This window comes from Papio anubis, chromosome 1 (assembly GCF_008728515.1).
Source record: "Papio anubis isolate 15944 chromosome 1, Panubis1.0, whole genome shotgun sequence".
Taxonomy (NCBI): Eukaryota; Metazoa; Chordata; class Mammalia; order Primates; family Cercopithecidae; genus Papio; species Papio anubis.
In genome coordinates, this window is record NC_044976.1 from 210,234,441 (window position 1) to 210,258,675 (window position 24,235).

At 37.3% G+C, this 24,235-nt stretch overlaps 1 protein-coding gene across 4 annotated transcripts in view; it reads right to left on the minus strand.

The window, feature by feature from the left end:
• Positions 1 to 24,235, minus strand: part of RGS7 (regulator of G protein signaling 7) — a 568,234-nt gene that overhangs the window by 18,381 nt on the left and 525,618 nt on the right. For 2 of the 4 annotated variants that reach the window (XM_017953401.3, XM_009196700.4), the window contains 8 exons: positions 20,578 to 20,676; positions 18,992 to 19,053; positions 17,903 to 18,013; positions 16,219 to 16,344; positions 10,574 to 10,760; positions 7,338 to 7,427; positions 5,880 to 5,933; positions 5,066 to 5,146 (listed from right to left, as the gene is read on the minus strand). In XM_017953401.3, coding sequence (XP_017808890.1) covers positions 5,072 to 5,146; positions 5,880 to 5,933; positions 7,338 to 7,427; positions 10,574 to 10,760; positions 16,219 to 16,344; positions 17,903 to 18,013; positions 18,992 to 19,053; positions 20,578 to 20,676 — 804 coding nt within the window. In that variant the 3' untranslated portion in view covers positions 5,066 to 5,071. The remainder of the gene's footprint in view (positions 1 to 5,065; positions 5,147 to 5,879; positions 5,934 to 7,337; positions 7,428 to 10,573; positions 10,761 to 16,218; positions 16,345 to 17,902; positions 18,014 to 18,991; positions 19,054 to 20,577; positions 20,677 to 24,235) is intronic. The other 2 variants (XM_017953404.2, XM_017953406.2) reach the window with 2 other exon arrangements.

The window sequence follows — 24,235 nt, forward strand, 5'->3', positions numbered from 1 at the left end:
CTCTAGTGTATGCTCTTGCATGAAGGAAAAAATAAAGATACAAAAAAGGGAAAAACAGATAAATAGATGCCTCTTCCCTTGTAAATTTACATTCCATTTAAGCAGTTCAATTTTTTTATGAAAAGAAAATCAATATATAACTTGGATTTTATCGTACTTTGACCTATAAAAGCAACGAATAAATAAATAACAACCTAAATGTCCATTCATAGATGATTAGAAAAATTACAGGGCATATCCATTCAAAGGAATTTTGCGTGGTTTATTAGAATCAGGTAGAAGAATACTTAATTATTTGGAAGACATTTACAATGCATTTTAAGTGAATAAAGAATGTTTCAAAAGAATATTTAAATACAATTCAAATTCTTAAATATTTATATTTATTTGTGCAAAATGCTAATTGGAGCTATGTCTGGGTAGAGAGAGTTGTCTAGAGGTGAAGAAACTGAGGTTCAGTAGTTTAAATGATTTTTTCTTTTATTGTTATTATAATTATTATTATTTTTGTAGAGACAGGGTCTTGCCATGTTGCCCAGGTTGGTCTTGAACTCTTGGCCTAGAGCCATCCTCCCAAAGTGCTGAGATTACAGGCGTGAGCCACTGCGCCCGGCCTTAAATGATTTTTTAAAATTCACATGGCTAGAATATATAGGACTAGGTTTCAAACCTAAATAGAAACACATCAAATTCCTTGGCCCAGGCTCTTTTTACCATGTTACCACTTATATATAATCTGTATAAGGCTGTATTAACCAGTGATTCCACAGTGGGCTTAGATAAATCATTTAATTTTATTTAATCAAAAGAACATTCTAAAAGAACTAAGTATTGTATCTTCTTTGTTTTATATTTCAAATAAGAGGATTTACATTTACATTTGCTCCTATCAACATTTAAACAATTGAGTTGCAGAGTTAAAAACAGATTTGGGCCAGGCACAGTGGCTCACACTTGTAACCCCAGTAGTTTGGGAGGCCGAGGTGGGCAGATCACTTGAGGTCAGGAGTTCGAGACCAGCCTGGTCAACATGGTGAAACCCCATTTCTACTAAAATACAAAAAATTAGCCAGGTGTGTTGGCGGGCACCTGTAGTCCCAGCTATACTCAGTAGGTTGAGGCAGGAGAATTGTTTGAACCACGGAGGCAGAGGTTGCAGTGAGCCAAGATCGCACCACTGCACTGCAGCCTGGGTGACAGAGTGAAATTGTGTCTCAATGACAACAACAAAACAACAACAATGACAACAACAACAACAAAACAGATTTGATCCTAAAGATCAACTGATTTCAGAGCCAACCCAGTCCTGTTAAATTTCTCTCACGGAGTCTCCACAACTTCTGGTCATTCCATCCAGTCTCCAGGGCATAGTTAGGAGCTCAAAGCCCCAGCACAAATATATCACAACAGAGGGAATGGGACAGCCAAGGAGGCATCATCGTTTTTCTATTGATTCTTTTAAAGCCTCTACAGATAATTGTCTTCATTAAGATAGGGTGAAAATATTTCCAAAAGGAGATTAGATTAGGTGAATCCCTGGGCGTTCAACATCAATACTCTCTAAAATTCATTTTTACTTTTCTACTTTTGTAGCCCAGAGCCAGACTGATTTAATTTCTACTTCACACAAAGACAAGACAGGAGGTGAGTCACACAGTTGGCAGTTGATTATGAATCTTGATTGAAGATGTGGCTAATCAGTCATCCTACCCTGCTTTTCCTTTGTTTTCTATCTGTTCCTCTTTAATGTTTGTGTAGCAGACAGATGCTATAGTTTATCTTATCCTATCATGTTATCTTTTCTTATTTTTTGAGACAGAGTTTCGCTTTTGTCACCCAGGTTGGAGTGCAATGGCATGATCTCTGCTCACTGCAACCTCCGCCTCCTGGGTTCAAGTGATTTTCCTGCCTCAGTAACCCAAGTAGCTGGGATTACAGGCGTGCACCACCACGCCTGGCTAATTTTTGTATTTTTAGTAGAGACAGGGTTTCACCATGTTGGCCAGGCTGGTCTCGAACTCCTGACCTCAGGTGATCCACCCGCCTCGGCCTCTCAAAGTGCTGGGATTACAGGCATGACCCACCATGCCCAGCAGATGCTGTGATATTTTAATGGCTGAAAAGTGGTGTCAGATTTGATGATGGTGATGAAGAAAATAATTTTCATAATTCTTAAAGCATATGAACTTTTTTGAAAGAGAATAAAGTCAACTTAGTAAGAATAACATTTAAAGGTATGAGAGGATATAGTAACCCTTGAAAGACCAACCTTAAGAGACTTCTCTGATAGCAAGAAAAATAAAGAAATAAAAGAGTAAACACCAAGAAGTGAAAAAGAGCTTTCCTGAGACAACAAACCACAATGCGGGCATTACACAAATGGGAGTTATTTTTGTCCTGCCCATTTTGGGATTGATGAAAATAATAAGAAAAATCTAAAAAGAGTAATGAATTTAAAGTAAAAGAAAAAGCTTGCTTCCAGTTCCGGCTCTAACACTCAACAGCTGAGAGATACTGGCGAGGGTGACCTCACCTCACTATGCCCCCAGTTTTTTGTCTGTGAAGAAAGGTGGTACCTGCCTGACTACCTCCCAGGATTGTTGTGCATGTAAACAATGACCAAAACAACAACAAAACAAACAAAAAGGAGTCTATATTTTTTGGAAGATTGAAAGTGCAATGCAATCCTCAGCTGTTTATTATAATTTTTCTCTAAAGTGCTAGTTAGTGTTTATGAGTCTGGGTAACTAACAAAAACTCCCCTGGAACAGCTGGCTAGCAAAATATTTTTGTCTCTGGGGTGAAACAAAAACAACAATGCCATTTTTCTAACCTCGGTTATAAAAACCCTAGGCTGGAACATGTAAATCAACTTACTAAAATAGACACGCATTGGAAATGGACTCAGACTGGGGAGGAGGGTATCATCAGGTGGCAAGATTTATTTATTTTTTGTCAGTTGGGAGAATGTCAAAGAGCAGGGTGGATCCATGGAAATAGCATTAGGGAACAAAATACATTTGGAGTCAGTCCCAGCTCCTTCGCTGACTATGTGACTCTGGGCAAACGATGCACCTCCTTTGACCCTTTAAATTTCTTACCTACAAAATGGGTAAAATAATGGATGTAATAATACCTACCTTACAGAGTCAGCACATGGATTAAATTAGATAATATTATGAAGCGCCCAGTGCAGAGCCTGGTACATGGCAGATACTCAATGAATGTGAGTTTTTCCCCATTAGTTTCCTAGACTACACACTTGTTTACCATTTTCACCTATTCCATTTCTTTCTGAGATACTGTTGACCTTGTAGCCTCCCTGTATGCACCAGAGCACCCTGCGTAGAGGATTCCTTTAAAATATTTACGTAAATTCTGTCTTTACTCCATTAAGTCTATCTGATTATAATAAAATCACTCATTCTTTGTCTTATGTTAAATTATTTTATTGATCCTATAAAACTGTCTCATAAAATTTAGTAGGTAAAGATCTAAGATGCTTGATACAGCTGCTGACCCTTAAGTTGTAAATATGGAACACTAAACCAAGGGGAAATTCAGAGAACCTTTCCAATTGCTTACTCCATTTCCTCAGAATAACACCCAAATAAAAGTATTACATAAAAAAGATTGCATTTTATTTTCCTGGATGGGAAAGGATTAACACTAAGCAACAGTGCCTGAAAGTTATTATTATGGTTTGTGTGTATGTGTGTGTGTGTGTGTGTGTGTGTGTGTGTATGGATGGTACTCAACCTCTTTTCCTTCAGTAATTCCAGGTTTTTTTCCACTTTTTTAAAAGAAGGTAGTTGCTCTTCTTGGTCCAGTGAAATCCTCCAAATTCAGCTAAATGTAACTTCTGGGAATTCTCAGATTACATATGGGCCCTCCGTCCTCAACCTAACACCCAGCAGAAATTGTTTATCTTTCCCTTGTACATCCTAACATTTTGTCTATACCATTGGGTACCTTTGAAATCAAGCTGTACCAAGGATGTCCAACCTTTTGGCTTCTCTAGGCCACATTGCAAGAAGAATTATCTTGGGCCACACATAAAAAACACTAAACACTAACGACAAATAATCTCAAAAAAAAAAAGTTCCAGGCATAATTTTTATAATATCCGCCACCACAGATAAGCAAAAAAGTCCTTGCATTCAAAGGGTTGGACATGGCTGTAAGTCTATACTTTCTACATGGTCCCAAGACATAGCACACAGTTTGGAACAGAGGTGGCATTTGTGTGAATTTTGGTTGAAGGTGTGGATGATCAGTCCTCTCTTCCCCTTATTTCCTGTTGGCCCTTTCTTAAAGTTTGCAGTGTGTGACCATATAGTGCTATTTTAAGAGTTTGAGAAGTGGGTTAGATATGATGTTGGAAGACAGACAACCATTTGACTTCCCCTTTCCATCTTCCCTGGGTTGCATCACTGTTTTAAATTATATCACAGAAATTTCCATTATAATTTCAAGAATAGTATATACTGTCAGCATTACATTTGAAAAGGATTAACTCGAAATGCTTCTTAAACAGTACACAGAGTACCTTGTTATCTGATAGTCACTTTCTCCAGCAAAATCTTGGATAATTTTTTGACATTATCTTTGTTGCCCCATGGTGACTTACGAGGCATGCTCCAGAAAATTCTCTATTAAAGAACAGAGGTTCCAATAGTGCCAGCCAAAATTTCATAAAGTTTATTTACAATGTGATTCATTCCTGGAGTCCATCATTCTCTATCCATTTAACTCATGCAATCACATTGAATGTTCACAGTCTATATTACTGTTCAAATTCTTTCAAATACTCTGTGTACCGTTGCAATGGTAATTCACAAGTAGAAGTGAATAACATTCCCCACCACAAGGATCCTTGAAGGAAACTGAAAACAAAAGCCACATCTTTGTTGAATCCAGTTTGCTCACATTTCAACACACATAACTCCACTGAACTGGCCATCACAGCAAAAGCCACAACACACACACACAGCAGCATGGAGCTTAACCACACAACTCAACAGACAATGCAGACAAACTTGAGTATAAACCAAGATTTTTCTACCTCTTTTCATAACAGGTTAGTGCTGGCCCTCAGTGTTGGTGTACAGTTTTTATGGCATGGGAAAATAGGGATGTTTCTGCCCTATAAAAATAAATGTGTTGAAGGCTTTAGTTTGAGCTTACACAATGTCAGAAAGTTCCAAAGGCACTGGCACAATACAAAAAAAAGAATCTTACAAACAAATATATATCATCAAAACACATGGCAAGATACTAGGAAAACACTGGTAGGAAAACTACTGGTTTCTCAGGTGATTTATGCAACAGTTTTCAATACCTTCCTGAAAAATAAGGAGTAAGAAAGGCAGGCTAGGGAGTCTTTGGTGGGGTATATCTTGTCACCAACCACCACTCATATAAAATCTTTAGCTTTAAACTGCTTAGTAGATCATTTTCTCTCTGCAGAAGTAAAAAGCATAGAACCTTCATTGTTCTTAATATTTTAAGCCTTGGGAAGGGCTAAGGGAAGGAGCATAGAAATACATGCACTATCTTTAATAAAGAAAGGAATATGAGGAATAAAAATAAAAATATAAAGAATAATTATTATTCCTTCCTTTTATGTATCGTAATATAAACTTCTTTTCAAACTTGAGTTCTCTACAGATACTTGTTCACATGTAACATCTTTTTCTACTCCGGAAAGGGACGGGACAGAAAGATAAGCAGAAAACATGAAGTTCTGAATTTGAATAAAAGAAACACTTTTGCTGTTACATCAAGAATGCAAGGTGGGCAACAGGGCTAGAAATAGGAAGATTGGAAAAATTTCATTGGACTTAATGATTCATAATTCCTCAAAAAATAAAACTTACCACATTCTGTGCAAATTTTTCAAAAGATGTTCTGCGATCCATTGAGTTTCCAGACTTACGTATGTGGGGTAGGATAGGGTGAAGGGAAATAAAGGAAGATTAAAAAAAAAAAAGCAAGGAAAACAGAGCAGAAAAAGACAGGATAATGAAATGATGCAACGCCAAATCCATGTTCTAAATCAGAAGGCCCATAGAGGTAGGAGAGCCGCCGAGGGAGGCTTCTTCTCATAGGACATGGGCTCTGCTTTCATTAGTGCTAACACCAAAAACTTTTCTTGTACAAACAAAATGGTGTGATTCAAGCAAAATCAAATTAAGCCGAAATGAAGTAGATATGTGAAGGCTTTATACTGACATTTGCAGAGCCTAAATATTTAAAAATCTAGCAGCATATCCTCAGAATTTCCTCAAAACTTTTATCAGAAAAAATTTCTGTTGACAACATCATTAATTCTATAGAGCATTAATGTCTAATAGAACTTTCCAAAAGGATGGAAATCTCATTCTATGCTGTCCAATACAGAAGTCTGTAGCTGTGGTTATTGAGCATTTGAAATTTGGCTAGAACGTTATATAATTTTAATTAACTAAGATTTAAACAGTCCCAAGTGGCTAGTGACTGCTGTACTGGATAGTGTTACTACGAAGTATCCATTTCCAGTTGTAAAGGCAATGGACTTAAAAAAATCTTATTAGCCTATATGATGATCATGAACTACACAAAATTATAATTTAAACTCAGAATTTCAAGAAGCTGTGAACTATTTTAACATTAAAAATAATGAATGGTGTTGATGGTTATGTCCAGGTTTTCTCTTCCCTGTTATATCGATTGTGTAAGGAGTTACGAACAGAGAGACATTGATTATTAACGTTGTTGAATAATGAGGTCTACTACAATGCTCCCATAATGTGCTTGGCTACCATGCTAGGTGTATAAAATTCATCACAGGGATATTAAGTGATTCAGGATAAATACCAAATGAAAATATTCAGAAGCAAACATTCCTACCTTTTGTCACCTATTATTGAAAAAAGTGAGTCTACTTTCAGTTATGAGGCCTGTGGTTCAAAACATACATTCTAGCTTACTGAGCAAAGAAACCCCTCTTGAAGTTTTTGACCTAATGACTTTGTTACTTTCTTTTCTTTATTGTAATTTTGATTCCTTGAAACTAGGCATACAGAAGACTAACATGAAACATGAAAACAGCTTCTAATAAATTTTGCAAAGCATGAACATCTGCAGAAACAAACAAACAGAAAGTAATACAATAAGCAATAAACAAACAGAAACAACTTAAATGGCCCTTATAAAATGCAAAGGTTTGGGGGAGGGTCTTGGAGTATGTTCACTTACCATTAGTCCAATACCCTGGATTCAGCAGAGGTAATTACTCCAGATAATTATAACTGAGAACTAGGTCAAGAAAAAACAACTCACGAAAAAACCAATACCTTTTTCTTTGCCTGTAGAAGCTCCTGATAGGCACTGGATCTTATAAAACGTGGGTATGAATCACTTTTCATCAGTTTGTAAATGTGCTCCTAAAAAGAAATAATGGTTGAGGTGCTTCTTTATTATTTCTTGGGAAAAGTAAAATATTATGATGCCACACGTGGCTAAAGAACAAATCTAGTTGCAGCTAAAAATAGTAATAACAATGCTGATTAGAATACCTTCTATTTACAGGACATTTAGATCTTCAAATTCAATATCTCATTCATGGGATCATTGTTTAAATTGGTTTAGGAGCTACTGAGGAGGCAAATCACATCCAGTCATTAAAAAAATGGAATTTGATTAATAAAATGCCAGAAAATAACCTCAGATCAAGTTGTTGACTTATATAGATCACTAGAGAATATAACTAAATTTGCTGTCTCTTAAAATTACTCCAGGCCTGAAGTGAGTAATGTTAACTCAGACTGAGTAATCATCCTGGATACTTTTGGCCTCTACATTTACTGGAAGGGTGCCAACTGCCCAGATGAATCAGATCATCTCTTTGGTACAAATTGCATGGAAAATTGTCTTCCACACCCACCTTGGGTCAGAGCACAAGTCCAAAAATAAATTTTGTGATATTTAATTGCTAAGTCTCCAAATTTGTATGCTCTTTCTTATTACTTACTCAGTGACAGATTAGGTAAATATTTGATCATTCACCCCTAAGAAGTTTGCAAAATTCTGTTTTGATGATGAATTTTGGTAGACAAAGAAGTCAAAAAAAGGGAAAAAGGTACTCATTCAACTCAATCTTGACCCAATCTAGGGAGATTCTACTCTGGTCTACTGCAGCTCAGGGAGCTAACATGTGTCTTGATCTTCCTATTCTAGTGAAATACCAGTTAGGTGTAGAGTTTGGAACTATTGGAGAGTATTCTGAATGTCCAAATTTTCTTTCTTTCTTTCTTTTTTTTTTGTCTTGAAGAAAATACACGTTTCAAGAAATGACTCCAGTTCTCTGGTCTTAAACATAACAGCAATAATTTGAAGTTACTTTAAATCCATTTAAAGACATTCAGGATTAAGTCTCCAGACCTAGCCCAAGGGTGATCTTCACAGAACGTTAAGTTTGGAACTGTATGGGAATTTGTTTGAAAAGTAGAGCAATGGCTGGTTTTGGAATGAAGCATTTGGAAATTCAGATTCTACCTTGCTCAAGAACTACCTCTTACAAATCGGGTAAATTTAGGCCAACTTCTTCATCTCTCTGATCCTTAACGTTCTAATCTATAAAATAGCATTGTTGTGATGATTAAAGGAATAATAAATGTGTTGCGAAGCATGGGGTGTGGATAGTAAGTGCTCAAATATACTTGGGTATATGGCAGGTACTCTTTTAAGTGCTTTCCTGTATTAGTTAGTGTAAGCCTTACAAAACTCCTGTGGGCTTGGTAACCATATGTCCATTTTACAGGTGAAGAAACGGAGGCATGGAGAAGTGGTCACAGAGCAGAGCTGAAATCAGAACCCAGGCAATTTAGCTAACGATAGGATTTTTTAAAAACCACAGAAAAACTAGAATTAAATATCTGAGCTTAACTGAAAAATAAATCTAGGGCCAAGTGGTAATGTTTTCTATAGAAATTTCTTTTTTTCTATAAGAAAAGAGGATCCTCTTAGGCAAGAATATTTTTAAGTGACACCGATAACCAAAAAAAGTTCTTTTTTATACCTCGGGAAGGGCATTCCAAACATTTTACACATTGTTGCCTCTAGAAAGATGCTTGACATTTTATCTTGGACTGAAAGAAAGAAAGATCAGCAGAGAAGTGAGCAGTGGGGCCAGAATTTCTGGTCTGCTCTCTGTCATGTTCTCTCTAGAGTGTAATTACTTCTACAGCGGAGACCATGGCTGAACCACATGGGATAGGTATCCAGTTAGCTGTTAAAATTCATGTTAGTTTTCTACACAGTTGCTGATTTCTTTAAATGAAAGCCAAGGAGAAATGTATTTTCTAAAGAGCATGGAAATAACGAAGGATGTTCGTGTATCTCATTCTTTGTCTCCTATATTTTATTTTAGTAATGTGTGTTTTAAAAAGGTACTTTTTAGAATTAATATTCTTCTCCAAAAGAAGTTTAAGAAATTATGGAGTATGCACGTTCTGATTTAAAAACCAACTTCAACACATCATTAGGGAGTGGGTGCAGTGGCTCATGCCTGTAATCCCAGCACTTTGAGAGGCTAAGGTGGGAGGACTGCTTGAGCCCAGGAGTCGGAGACCAGCCTGGGCAACATAGGGAGACCCACCCTGTCTCTACAAAAAAAAAGTTTTTTTTAATTAGCCAGGCATGGTGGTGCATGCCTGTGGTCCCAGCTACTTGGGAGGCTGAGGTAGGAGGATTGCTTAAACCTGGGAGGCCAAGGCTATAGTGAGCCATGATCATGCCACTATAGGGAACAGAAAGAGACCTTGTTTCCAAAAATAAAATAAAATAAAATAAAATACGACATTATCAGCAAACACTATCCCCTCATAAGAAGTTGATTTTTCTTCTAGAGTATCAATATTTTTTGAGAGAAGGCAGAAATTCAAGTTGTTTTTACAAAGGGAATTAAGATCCAGTTTGAGAAAAGATGACTAACAATTTGTCTTAGGAAATTAGAATCAGTTTTCTTTATTTTTTCTTTCTGTAGGCTAAAAAATTAACTTGAAAATTTAAGAAATGTCAGAATCTAATATTTGATTTTTTTTTTTCACCAGAGATAAAACTGGTTTGAGTTTGACATAACTTTAAGCTAATTCAGTTTGAATAATTTATAATAATGAATAATTCAGGGATGTCAGAGTCTTGGAATCTCTACATTGAAGATGCCTTAAAGATTTTAAGTCTTTTTAAAAACATGTTTTAAAAAATCTTTTATTGAGATGGGGGCCATCACTAGATAGTGTTTGCTCACTTATTGGGGGAACAGAGTAGAAAATGAAGTAAAAGTTTTAAAATATTTCAAATATGTCCCTTCATATAAAAATATTCAAACTTAGAAAATATTCCCAGGTTTTAAAAAACTATTCAGTTTAATGTGTCTTTGTCCCTTCCTAGATCAGTTAGAGTTGTTTCACAGTTATCTAAATTGAAAATGTTAGAAATAGCTGCCATTTATAATGAAAATAAAATGAATATACCCAATGATCACCTTCTCAGAAGCATATTTGTGACGTGAGGCCCACCGTACACCCACCTGAGCATCTTCAAATGTGTATCGTCCAGGTTCCTTCACGTTCTGTGTGGTTTTGTCATAACTCTTGGAATCCAAGTTAATGGCACTGGGGGCTCCAGGAGCCAGAAACTCTTGCCATATTTCCTGAACTCTTGAGGGCACTTCTTTAATAGGCCTCTTTTTCAGGTCCTCCACTGCCAGCCAGAATCTATGCAAAATGTGAGATCAGGTGTTTACTCTGACGGCCCATCAGCTGAAAATCCTTGTGATATTTACGGATCATGCAGTTCATCATGATGACTCACAGCCAACTCACTTTCTCTGAGGGCTTCCAGTATCAGGGTGGTACTGACTATATTCAAAGGTATAATCTTCTTTGGAAGGAATTATGAAAAACAATCTCTTTTAAGTGTTTGTTGTTAAAAGCAGATCTGTCAGAGCCCTGTATAACATTCATTTTACCTAAGGAAAGTAGCACTGCCAACTGTTTATTGAAAACGAAGAGGAGTTTGAAGGGAATTAAAGGTGCAGGACATGGAGCCTCCAATTGGGAGACAAAGCCATGCACTGTGTTCTTTGGATCTTCTGTCCATTTGAGCAATGGGGGTTAGTGTGGAGAGCCTTTTCTGTTCTAGCTTGTAAGGGAATTACAAAGAAGCTTCGCTGGAGTTAAAAGAGGCCTGGACATAAGATCAGAAAATTCCCTGGCTGGAAAAATAAAAACAATTAACTAATGATAAGCTAATTTAATTGAGAGAGTTATGGAATGACCAAAGCAGCAAGCTTTCACATGGAATTACTTGAAAAGTTTAAATGTGTAGAGGCATCATTGCAATTCAGAAGCCACAGAAGAATATATACTGACTTACTTCTGAATATAGACTTCTGAATATAGACTATATTTATAGTATATATATACTGAAGGAACCTGGGAGTGTGTTTTGGTTGATAATAGCAAGTGGTAAAGTCTAGTGAGAAGGGGCCACATTGTATTAACTAGTTGCATTTCTTCAATATTGTGCTCTAGGTTAGAGCTTGCTGGTTAGATCTCCAGAAATAATGTTTAAAAGATAAATGACTATATCATAATTTGTTAATAGAAACAAACACTCTACATGAAAAAGTTGCTGCTAGGACTGTGTTATCCTCCGTAAATACTCTTACTGCTCTAATAGCAGATGCAGTCAAGGAAAGGCAAAGACGGCCACAGAGTCTTAACAAAGGTGATCAGCAGTACCTTCGTAACTACTAAGCTTTAACTTGACCATTAATGAATAATCAGAAATCAGTAATGAAGTGCATGAGCTAGAATTAGAATATCGACTACTTCTCAGGCTAGTGATTTTTGAGTTTTCATTTCCAGATTTTGTTTTTTAATAGATATATATAACAGAGGATAATCTAACTTTGACAACACCTCAAACAGGAAACTACCACCATGACTTTTAGAAAGGAAGGCTCAAGACCACTCCCTCTTAAAACACAGATTTAGACACTGTGCACTCTAATAGGAATACTATGCAAGCCTGGGCGTGGTGGCTCACGTCTGTAATCCCAGCACTTTGGGAGGTCAAGGCGGGCAGATCATCTGAGGTTGGGCATTTGAGATCAGCCTGGCCAACATGGTGAAACCCTGTCTCTACTAATAATAGAAAAATTAGCTGGGCATGGTGGTGAACGCCTGTAATCCCAGCTACTCAGGAGGCTGAGGCACGAGAATCACTTGAACCCAGGAGGTGGAGGTTGCAGTGAGCCAAGATCATGCCACTGCACTCCAGCCTGGGCAACAAGAGCAAAACTCTGTCTCAAAAAAAAAAAAAAAAAAAAAAAGGAATGCTATGTGTAATCCGAGGGAGCAGGAGTTTTGAAATTAACATATGCTCAGACAAGTTCATTCCAGCACACTTTGAACACATCAATCAAAACAAAGTCTCTGTCCTCAAAGGATGAGTAGAGGAAAAGATAAACCATTTAAATGGCCGTAACGCAGGAAGTACATGAATGGCTCTCCAGGAAGAGAATGAACTAGATAGTCTGGGAATGGCAAGCAGGAAAGAGTCCCTCTGCTGGGGCAAGTGCTGGATTGGATGAGGGGGATCTAGAAAAAGCTATTCTAAATCCAGTGACATCTGAAATGGGCCTGGAAATAAGCATAAAATATAAAAGGGTTGAGAAGTTAATAACCACACCTACACTGACATGTAGGTGCAGGTGCTGCTCTAAGTGATTCACATATTAACTCATTTAATTCCCACAGTAACTCTATAAAGCAAGTTCTATTATTCCCCTCATTTTAGAGAAGAGGAAACTGAGCATATGAAGATGAAGTTGCTTATTTAAGGTTGCTCACTATTAGTGTCACGGCTGAGGTTTGCCCCCAGAAAGTCTGCAGCAGATGACATGCCCACAAGCACTCCCTCACATGGTCTTTCTAACAGCATCGTTGCCTTTCTTAGTCTCACCATTACTGTAATTATTGTAATAGCTTAATAGCATGGAGGAGCCGGGTGCAATGGCGTGCACCTGTGGTCCCAGCTACTCAGGAGGCTGAGGTGGGAGGATCACTTGAGCCCAGGAGTTCAAGCCTGCTGTGAGCTATGATGGTGCCTCTGAACTGCAGCCTGGGTGTCAGAGAAAGATCCCATCTCTCTTAAAAAAAAAAAATCCTATATCCTTTATTTCCTGGTAGCTGGAACCTAAGTAAGTATTTTTAATGTCTTTGATTCTTGATTTCCTCATCAGTAAAATGGGATGATAATGCTTATTTCACTGGGTTTCCACTGGATTAATTGGTTTCCATTGGATTAGTTGATTAAATTAATTCCATTAATCTATACTAATGATATAAATTATATAGAAGGTGCTGAAAAGTACCTGGCATATTTTTAGCCATTCAAAGATAAAAACTCATGATATTACTACATTTTCTTAGCACTTTCTCATGCTATGTGTTTTGCTCGAAAAAAAGAATGAGGGAAATACATCATAAAATTTCAAGTTTCTTCTCTCTATTAGGGAGAGCAGAGGGTGCATTTGAAGCATAAGTAGTTATTGAGAAACAGTGCTTCTTATTTTTCTCCTGTCCTAATATTTGAAAAAAAAAAAAGCTCAGGTGAGTGACACACTCTCACTGATAGCAGGAGGGCAGCTGTTTGGTTAAGATGCACGGAGGGTTATTTTATTTTAAGTGCAATTCACAGCCCTGTTGACCACTGGACCGTTTTGTCTCCTTCAGTGTGTGACACAGATATGTCAGTGGAAGCCGAGTAGGGCTCAGATTTGGGGAGCAGTGGACAGTAGCTTGGTACTGGTTTGCAGGAAGCCAAGAATGCCACTTACATGCAATCTGACCTCCTTAGCCATACTTTCTTGGCTTAAGCTTCCTCAGTCATGCTTTTCTCATCTATAAAATGAGGCAATATTTACACTTTATGTTGGTTTTGGTGGTTAGATGTGTGATGATCAGAAATAATGAATGCAAAATATAACATAGCATATTATAAAAGTAGTAGATATAAATATATTCTGGTGTCTTGTAGGTATTCAATAATTAATCTAATCTACATCTTTCATTTATCTACTGATCTATACTTACTATGATAGGCATATAGTAGATACTCAAGAAATATATATATATGTATATATATAATATGTGCATATATATAAGATAATCTAATATTTCTTAAATATAATTACTTAGCCTAGAGTCTAGTATGGCATAGAATGATTAAGATAAGAAATGATTAAAGCTTGAACTAAGAAATTGGCAGTAATTCAATTCATGCCTGAAACCGAGTATCCACATGCTTTTTTTCCAAAAGCATCTTCTCTCTTCCTGTTTTGATGGTTTATCTCCTCCCCATTGTCCAGCTCTTAGCCTAGAAGCAATTTCCCCTAGTATCCCTTTGCTGGTCTCTAACTCTGGGCTAGGCATCCCTCTGTGCTTCTCCCAACTAAACACCCAGGATTTTGTGCTGCAATTTGTTTTCTCGTCTGTATCTACCAACAAACTGTAATTTTAATGAGAGAAGGAGATGTTTTTATTTGGCTAGGCAAGGCTGGTAAGGCTTATTACTTGTTTATTTACTCATTGTGATACAAATAATACCAGCATGTTTTCAAAAACTTAGAGAATGAGAGGAACATCCATCTCCCCAGCCACTAAAATGCCTCAAGTATCCTTTATCTCTGCTTTATTTTTAATGCATTCTTTTTTTTTTCTTTTTTAGACAGAGTCTTGCTCTGTTGCCCGGGCTGGAGTGCAGTGGTGCAATCTTGGCTCACTGCAACCTCCACCTCCTGGGTTTAAGTGATTCTCATTCCTCAGCCTCCCCAGCAGCTGGCACGACAGGCATGTGCCATCATGCCCAGTTAATTTTAATTTTTAGTTTTTGTAGAGATGGAGTTTGCCGTGTTGGCCAGGCTGGTCTCAAATTCCTGGCCTCAAGAGATCCACCTGCCTCGGCTCCCAAAGTGGTGGGATTACAGGCCTGAGCCCCGCGCCTAGCCTTTTAATGAATTCTTGCACTCAATCATTGACAATGTGACCTCAATATAGAAAATGTTATTAGTAGGCTCAATACAGAACTTTAGCAACTTTAGCAGCAAGATCTTGCAAAAGCCCAAGCATGAAGGATTCCCATAAACTGGAAGGAGAATAGGAAGCTGCATGCCAGCAATCCATGCTAGGCACACATAGAGAGTTACACTCCTCCAGGTTCTGCCTGTGGTCATCTTGCTTCATCCATGTGACATGTGTCAGCGTCCTACATCTTTCTGAATGGTTTGGGATTTCTGTTAAATCTCCTGAAAAGAACGTGACCATGCCTGGCACTACTTCATTCCAATGAAAATAAATGAATGCAGAGAACTTTCAGCAAATGAATTTTGCAGGACTGCGTAAGTCATGGAAAAGTAAAAATTGGGCATCAGGTTTCAAAAGAATAATGAATGAAAAGCTCATGAAAAAACAGTCTTATATAGTGGAAAGTTATCACTCCCTTCAAAGATGTTAAACAGAGCTATTAAAATCCACTCTAATGTCTTATATTTAAAAATGCAATTTTCAGATCCTCCTTATGTTAGCAAATTTTAAAAATATATAAAGACGATGTTTACAACAGATGGGCAGAACGGGTGTTGCTGTCTCATGAACAGCTCAGTGCTGTGCTGCTCTCAATTGCCCTGTGGCTATTATTTAAACATGCAAAGAGAATGAGACAGCCCAGTAGTTTGGTTTCAAGTTATTTGATATAGCTGCCCAGTCTCTTCTTCTCTAACTTGCTTGAGAAGTGATACGCAAAGATAGTCAACATTGACAAACAGATGATATTTTAATTGAACTTCATAAATGTTATTGGCCAATCTCCACTTTGCCAAACATTGCTCTCTGTATTGCATTTCTTTACAGAGTCCGTTTCAAAGTCACCAAGTTTGTATAGTTAAAACATCTGGAGGCACAGAGACGGTGTAAAAATGAGTTATAAGAAATTGATACGTGGGACAGCCTTTGCCTTGCTATCTTTTTTCCCTTCATTAGGTGGCAGAAATTCAGTGGGTTCATAACATCATTATGATGTTAGTGGAGGATCTACTACCTTCAGAATAACCAGATACATCACAGACAGTATTTCTCTGGCTTATAAGATCCAAGCAATGTGTCTTACCTTAAATTTTCTGAGCTGAATTCTGACTCTAGAAATTTAAGGAACTGTTCTCTCCCAACTGGGTCTTTCAATGCCTCGTCCATGCCGAAACCCCATCGTTTTACCCTCTGTTGGCTCGGTTCTTTGCTATAGAAGATAAAACAAAGGCAAACACATTCCTTTCATCAGAATTCCAATTTTTTTGTTATTACATTCCCCTTTAAAATCATGTGTGCCTCGAAGTTCCCATCTTTACCTTTTGTTTCAAAAAAATATACCTCTGATTAATGGCTCTGCGTGAAATCATCATGTACATTAGTATTAATAATAAAGTCTAACATTTATTGAGCATTATGTGCTAAGGACTTTACAAAAATGGTCTCTTTTAGTTTCTGCCAGCCACTTTATGAGATAGGCACTATTAATCTTATTATTTACAGATGAGGAAATTGAGGCATAGAATTATCACTTGCCAATGTCAGGCAAGTAATAAGGGGCAAAGATCCAGATGTTCTGACCTCAATGCCACACTTCTTTTCTTTCTTTTTTCTGAGACGGAGTTTCGCTCTTGTCAACCAGGCTGGAGTACAATGGTGCGATCTCGGCTCACTGCAACCTCCGCCTCCCGGGCTCAAGAGAGTCTCCTGCCTCAGCCTCCCGAGTAGCTGGGATTACAGGCGCCTGCCACCATGACCCACTACTTTTTATACTTTTAGTAGAGATGGGGTTTCACCACTTGGGCCAGGCTGGTCTCGAACTCCTGATCTCAGGTGATCCACCCACCTCAGCCTCCCAAAGTGCTGGGATTACAGGTGTGAGCCACCACACCAGGCACACATTTCTTAACCATTATGCCACACAGTGTCATGCAGGTATATTGAACTGGGGAAAATGCATTGGTAACCAAAAGATCTCAATACTAGCTTATGACTCTGGTGTCAATTAAATCTGTGACCTAATCCTAGCTGAGTCACAATATTTTGGGGTTCCAGCTTTCTCATCTGTAAAATCTTTAATTTGTGGATGAAGAGTTCTGGGCATGTCCAGTGTTTAAGATTCATGGCTGGATGCAAAAGAAAGAGATAGTCCAGAAATGCAATCTAGAGAACTGCTAGAAATATGACAGAGTACCAATCTTTTCTTTGTAAAGTGATATGCCATGATCTTTTTATGACTCTGTTAAGACTCATGATGTAATTCTTTCCCTATATAGCTCATGAAGGAAACCAGGGAGTCCTAAGTGGTGCTTTGCTTTTCTTAGGAAGTAAGTGTCTTGCCAGTTTCTCTTACAGTGTTTATGGTAAGACCATTTTGTTTTAAAATTCAATTTATAAAGAAATACTTGTGTTGGGCTTAAGTATGCATGGCTTTAGCATTCATTTTACTTGAATACATGAGCCTTTGTGACTACATGGGTTTTCCAGGAAGATAATAGCAATGAGCTAAATTTCAAGAACTGAAGATCCTAACTCTGAATAATTGCACCTCTAATTTTGGGTTGGTCTTTCCAGCAATGCAAATCTTAATGCAAACGTGAATGTCTAAGGTTCAAAAGCCATTATCTCAAACAAGAATGTTAGATATGAGCCAATGGAGACAAAGAACAAAATTACATTCACAATTAGCCAACAATAAATTCCTTCCCATTTCACTCAGACCCTGAAATACAGCAACATATTTGTGAGAAAGACAAAATGCCACCTACCTTGCTTCAAGCTCCCAGAAAGTGGTGTCATCGGACAGCCATGGGTTAGAAGGATCAGGTGGCAAGAGAAACGGGTCGTATTCTAAATACTGTTCCGTGTAACCTAGTAGACTAGGGAGAAAAAACATTTCCACTTTCTTTAGTTTTCTGACTGGGGTTACAGCCAGTCCAAAGCAAGGAAAACAATATAAAAATGTGGGACCAAGGAATTCTTGCTCACTTAAAGAATGAAATCCAATGGCAATCTTCATGTTTCAATAACTTTCATGCAACAACTTATTGTGCTTTTTGGCAGAAAACTGTGGCTAAAGATTCCATCTCTCCTCATGCCTAAGCTATATAAATCAATATCCCTTGTTTAACATGAAGCACTATGGAAGAGGTCAGTGTGTGAAGGGCACCGCTAAGAGTCAGTTCCGATCTTTGGTTAAGCAGTCCACCCACAGCAGAACAGATTTTAGCTAACTTAGAGAAGGGCTTAAAAGGGAAATTCTGTCGAAAGTATTTATAGGAGTTAAGTAAAATGGGAGCCACTGACAAGTTTTTTTAAATGTATATACAACATTTAAAAAGGGAGAAGGGAAAGAAGTTGGAGAGGCAGGAGTTGGCAATGCCCAAAAGTGAAGAATATGAATGACATTAAGAACAGATTTAAATGAAGAAAGGGAAAATATCTAAAATTTGAGTTTCATTCATATTCCGAAGTCAGGCAGGAACAGTGTCAATTGTTACTGTTAAAGTAAGTTTATAGAGAAGCTCCACGTTGCCAAAAGGTAACCAATAAACGGAAAGTTTCATGTCTTCCGGCAGGAGTGAAAAGGCTAGACTCTGCAGAATTATCCGCTGTATCTGATTCTTAGTTGAACAAGGACTGGACGTCCAGGCATTATATTGACAATTATAATCATTCTGTCATTTAAACTACGTCAAAAGAGTTCTTTGAAAATTTTTCTACGTGCAAAAAGGAAAACAAAATCACATTACTTATAGGATTCTAATTATCTGTCCCAACAGCTCTCTTCCATTTTTAAACACATTTAATTGTCATAAGAAATTTTAAAATTTATGTAGACACTTTGAAATACTCACCTGTCAGCGACTTTTGACATTTTTAACCGATGTCTATCTAACTGTATTTGCCAATATTTTATCTGAAAAGTGGATTAGAGAAGGAGTTACATAAGTAATGACATTTTCACAGTTTCCCACTCTAAATCATGATCGACTGGGCAACTCTGAACAAGAGTATATTCCATGTCAGTACAATTTCAAAGTTGGTTAAAAAAATAAAAGCAGAGGGCTCCTAAAGAGTTGACAAAATGAAATGTTGGAATGTGAACACAACTGATATCACTTTAGAACAGCAATGAGTTTGACCATTCTGCCTACTTTAATGAAATGTAATTTTATTTTAAAATTGTAGAGATTTTGCTGGGTGCAGTGGCTCACGCCTGTAATCCTAGCACTTTGGGAGGTCGAGGTGGGCGCATCACTTGAGCCCAGGAATTCGAGACCAGCCTGGCCAACATAGTGAGACCCTGTCTGTAAAAATATATACAAAAATTAGCCAGGTGTAGTGCTGCAGGTAGTATAGTCCCAGCTACTCTGGGGGCTGAGGCAGGAGGATCACTTGGGACTTTGAAGCAGAGGTTGCAGTGAGCTGAGATCACACCACTGCACTACAGTCTGGGTGACAGAGCAAGACTCTGTTTCAAAAAAAAAATAAAATAAAATTGTAGAGATTTTAAACATTCATTCATGGTGAATACCTAAATCCAGACTCATACTTCCCTCCAAATTTAGAAAATTATATATTACTATAATTTCAAAATAAATCCTATCTCCTAATACCAAGAAAGCATCAATATGTGTTTTGAGAATAATTTTTATCAGCAATTCATGACAAAAGCTCACATGGAATAATCATGCACAGAAAACTTTAATTAAAAACTCTCTGAATGACTTTTCCTTCCTGATTATTATAAATCTACTAGAAAAGTATATATTACACTCTTGATAAACCGTATTATAATAAAATATTAAGGGAAAAGAGTCAAAATGAGAATAAAGCCCCATGACTGAACCAATCAAGAAATTTAACTATTATTTGATTTGAGACACTGGAGTTCGCTTTGAACTATTACTTGGATATTATTATAATATTACTTGGATAGTATTAGCATGACTCCATGACTGTACACCAGTGTTGATAAGAAAAAACTTAAAGAGGTAGAGAGAAATCACCACTGCGGAAAGGAAGAATAAGCACTCTTGTGAAGAAAATGTCCTATCATTGGATATGGGAAGTGTGACAATGTTCTCAACCTCTTGTCCTCTTACTCTTTAAAACAGAGCTTTGGGGTACAAAGTAACTATTGATGATGGAGTCACCTACAAATCAGCATAGGTGATTTTTACAACTGGTTAGAGGAACAAGGATTTGGGTAAATAAAGAGTGAGGGGTTTTGAAAATCATTACCATATATTGATACATTTTCAAGTAATTACAATACTTAAAATTAGAAAATTTTATTATCTTTTAACTGCAAATCTTCCATATGAAACAGGCAATCATACAAATAACCTTTAAAAATACCCACTATTAACATTTACTCTCGGTTTTCATAGCTGTTACTCTGTAAACCTTTAACAGGTCATCTCATAGGCTGACTCACCTGTTGTTGTAACTCATCTTCTGTTGGAGGTTTAGTTTCTGGTGTGGGTGTGTGGGTAGGACTGTGACTTCTAATATCATTTTGTAAACCATAGACAGACTATATTAAAATAAAAAATAAACATTTTAGGACAAAATATCATTTACAGTCACAGACTTTCTAAAAAGTAAGTCTAGCATAAATTCAATAAGGTCTCTCAAAGCTTATTTGATTAAGCTTCTTATCAAAATTCAAAAGGCACTGCTATGATAAATATATGCATATAAAATAGAAGCACATCTCTGAAAAAAATGTAGTTATATTATTAACTTTGACAGAATAATTGATTATATGTAAAGAACAAGGTGCATGTGATAAAATTTGAGAGCAGGCTCAGAATACCAAGTTGGAGAATGTCAACACTAAGTAACGTTTCATAAGCATTCATTTAAGAAAATAGAGAGGTGGATGCAGAATAGAATAGAAATGTAATAACCCAAAAGAAGATTTAAAAATAACTTGATATTTTACATAGAAATTAAATGGAGCACTGAGGAGACTGACAAGTCAAGAATTCTATTGCTGATTTGATTTCTGGTGGTGCAATAGAAGACACCGGGGTACTCCTATTCTCTGTATCAACAGTGGGTTATTTACTTCACCACACTGGCCTTTCTATTGGGTGCCATTTGCAAACATCAGTGACCCCAGAGGCGTCATGCATCTTTGGAATTCTCAATACTCTTGTACTTTTTTATTAACTTGTCAAAAGGTCAGACCTACTAGTTAGGAAAACTCTTTTTTGAGAAAGGCGCATTGCTTAGTAAGTATAAATAAAGATCTGGTGACTAAAGGGACGAAAAACTATCTGTAATTGAGTGTGAGACATCTCACGTGTCAACTCAAGGAAGAAGCCAAATTATTTTTTCTTGAATATTATACTATTCGTTTAAAATAAAGAATTTAATGGGTGTTACTGAGCACTTTTTCTTTGGACATGAGCAAGAAGAATGAGGGCATAATAAAACTGCATGAACTCCACAAAATTAGTACCAGATAAGGTTTGCAAAGACACTTTAGATGAGGTTAGATCCAGATGCCTAATGACGCCAATTTTCAGGCCAGTCACCAAGCTTGCCAATATCTCTAAATTCAATGTATTTTTGTTCCTGATCCACTTTCACTAGGACCTTACGTCCACTTACATTACCTCTTGACTCTGTATCTGCACCATTCGGATGCGGTTTTGCCCTTGTGTCTCCCCCTGCTCCGTCCTTTTTTTTTTTATTTTATTTTTTGAGACAGAGTCTCATTCTGTCATCCAGGCTGGAGTGCAGTGGCATAATCTTGGCTCACCACAACCTCCTCCTGGGTTCAAGTGATTCTCTTGCCTCAGCCTCCCCAGTAGCTGAGATTACAGGCACATACCACCACGCCTGGGTAATTTTTGTATTTTTAGTAGAGACAGGGTTTCACCATGTTGGCCAGGCTGGTCTTGAACTCCTGACCTCAGGTGACCCACCCGCCTTGGCCTCCCAAAGTGCTGGGATTACAGGCGTGAGCCACCGTGCCTGGCCTCCATCCTTCTTTTGGTGCTCTCATCCTTTCTTTAATAGATTTTAACTTGGATTTAATCATTGGGATTATCTGTTCCCAGACTATCTTGAGTAGGCCTCTTCAATGCCCTTCTCTTGCCCTAGCACCAGACCCTTGGGAACGCAATTCCCATTACTGAAGACATCCACTTCTGTTTCCTTTTTTTATAATGCCAAACAAGAGGCAGCAAATGGCCATCCATTTCAACACAAGGATTTGCTCATATGCTTTAAATTTACCCTGAACAGGATGGAGCTGAATGGCTTAAACTAGCCCTTTTATTTCATTTATTTTTTCACTCATTCATTCATTCAACATTTATTGAACACTTACTATATACTGGATATAGTGCTAAGCATTAGGGAAATACAAATAAAATAGATGTGCTTCTTTCTGCACTGGAACTCACAACCCAGTGGAAGGGAAAGAAGTTACACAGGCAATTACACAAATAAACATATGACTAAAAATATGATAAGTATTATGAAACAGAAAAGAATAACAAGCATAGGGCCTGGAATATAAAGTGATTTAATTTACACTGAAGGAATGGAAATGGCCCAAGCTGATACTAGCTGTATTTGAACATGATTAAATAAAGCAACCTTCTGAATTTTGAAATAACAGTAGAGGTTGATTTTTTGAAAAAATTATGTGGTGTATACATAATGGAACACTATTCAGCCTTTATAGAACAAGAAATTCTGTCATTTGCAATAACATGGATGAGCCTAGAGGACATTATGTTTAGTTAAATAAGCTAGGCAGAGAGGTATTTACCATAGAATTACACTCATATGTGGAATATAAAAAAGTTGAAGTAGAGAGTAGAGTGACAGTTACCAGAGGCTGGGATAGGGGGTGGGAAAAGAAAGATCTCGGTCAATGGGTACAAAGTCAGTTAGCTAGGAGGAATAAGCCCTAGTGTTCTACTGGACAGCAAGGTGACTATTGTTGATAATAATGTATTACATATTTCAAAGTAACTAAAAGAGAGGATTTTAAATGTTCTTGCCACAAAAAGGATAAATATTTGCAGTGATGAATATGTTGATTACTCTGATTTGTTCATTCCATGGTATATATGTTTATTGAATATTACCTCATAAATATGTGCAATTATTGTCAATTAAAATTAGGCAACAGAGAGATCACCAATTATATAATAGTTGTACCTTTCAGTATCTGCTATTTTTTCAATTGTATCACCTTTTTTTTTGAAAAGAAAAATAAAAAGACTCTGAGACTTGAAGTTTCCATTCTTTTTTAACTTGGTTTAATTATTTAAAGTTTTTAAGTAATAATCTACAGGTCATGTAAACAGTGCTTATAAAAAATAGCTAATGGTTTAAACAGTAAGTTTTTGGGCTAAGATAAAAAAATAAAAGACTGCTAGAAAAACACAGCAATTTGTGGTATCATGAAAGTAAAATGACCCATAAGTTATCTTTTATCTCTACATTTCTATAATGATTTCAACATTTATGTATTTCCTGTAAACTCCGTAGAGGTCCCATAAGAGGCCGGGCGCGGTGGCTCACGCCTGTAATCCCAGTAGTTTGGGAGGCCAAGGCGGGCGTATCACAAGATCAGGAGATAGAGACCACCCTGGCCAACATGGTGAAACCCCATCTCTACTGAAAATACAAAATTAGCCGGGTATGGTGGCACATGCGTGTAGTCCCAGCTACTCAGGAGGCTGACGCAGGAGAATCACTTGAACCTGGGAGGCAGAGGTTGCAGTGAGCCAAGATCGCACCACTGCATTCCAGTCTGGTGACAGAGCAAGACTCCGTCTCAAAAAAAAAAAAAACAAAAAACAAAAAACCAGAGACCATGACCCAAACCATTGGGAAGTGTTGCTTAAAACATCTTCCAGGCACCTGGCTACTGGCTCTGAAGTTACTGCAGAGTTTCCATTTCTTGTCTTACATAAAATTCAATATCAGGAGGTCTCGCTTTCACCAATCTGAGCACTGTTCATTTCCTGGGGATAGTAATAGCTTTTAACTTTGATTGTTGGCTACAATGAAAACAGCCGAGAAGAATATAATTTTATGTATGGGGATTATGTTATGGACAA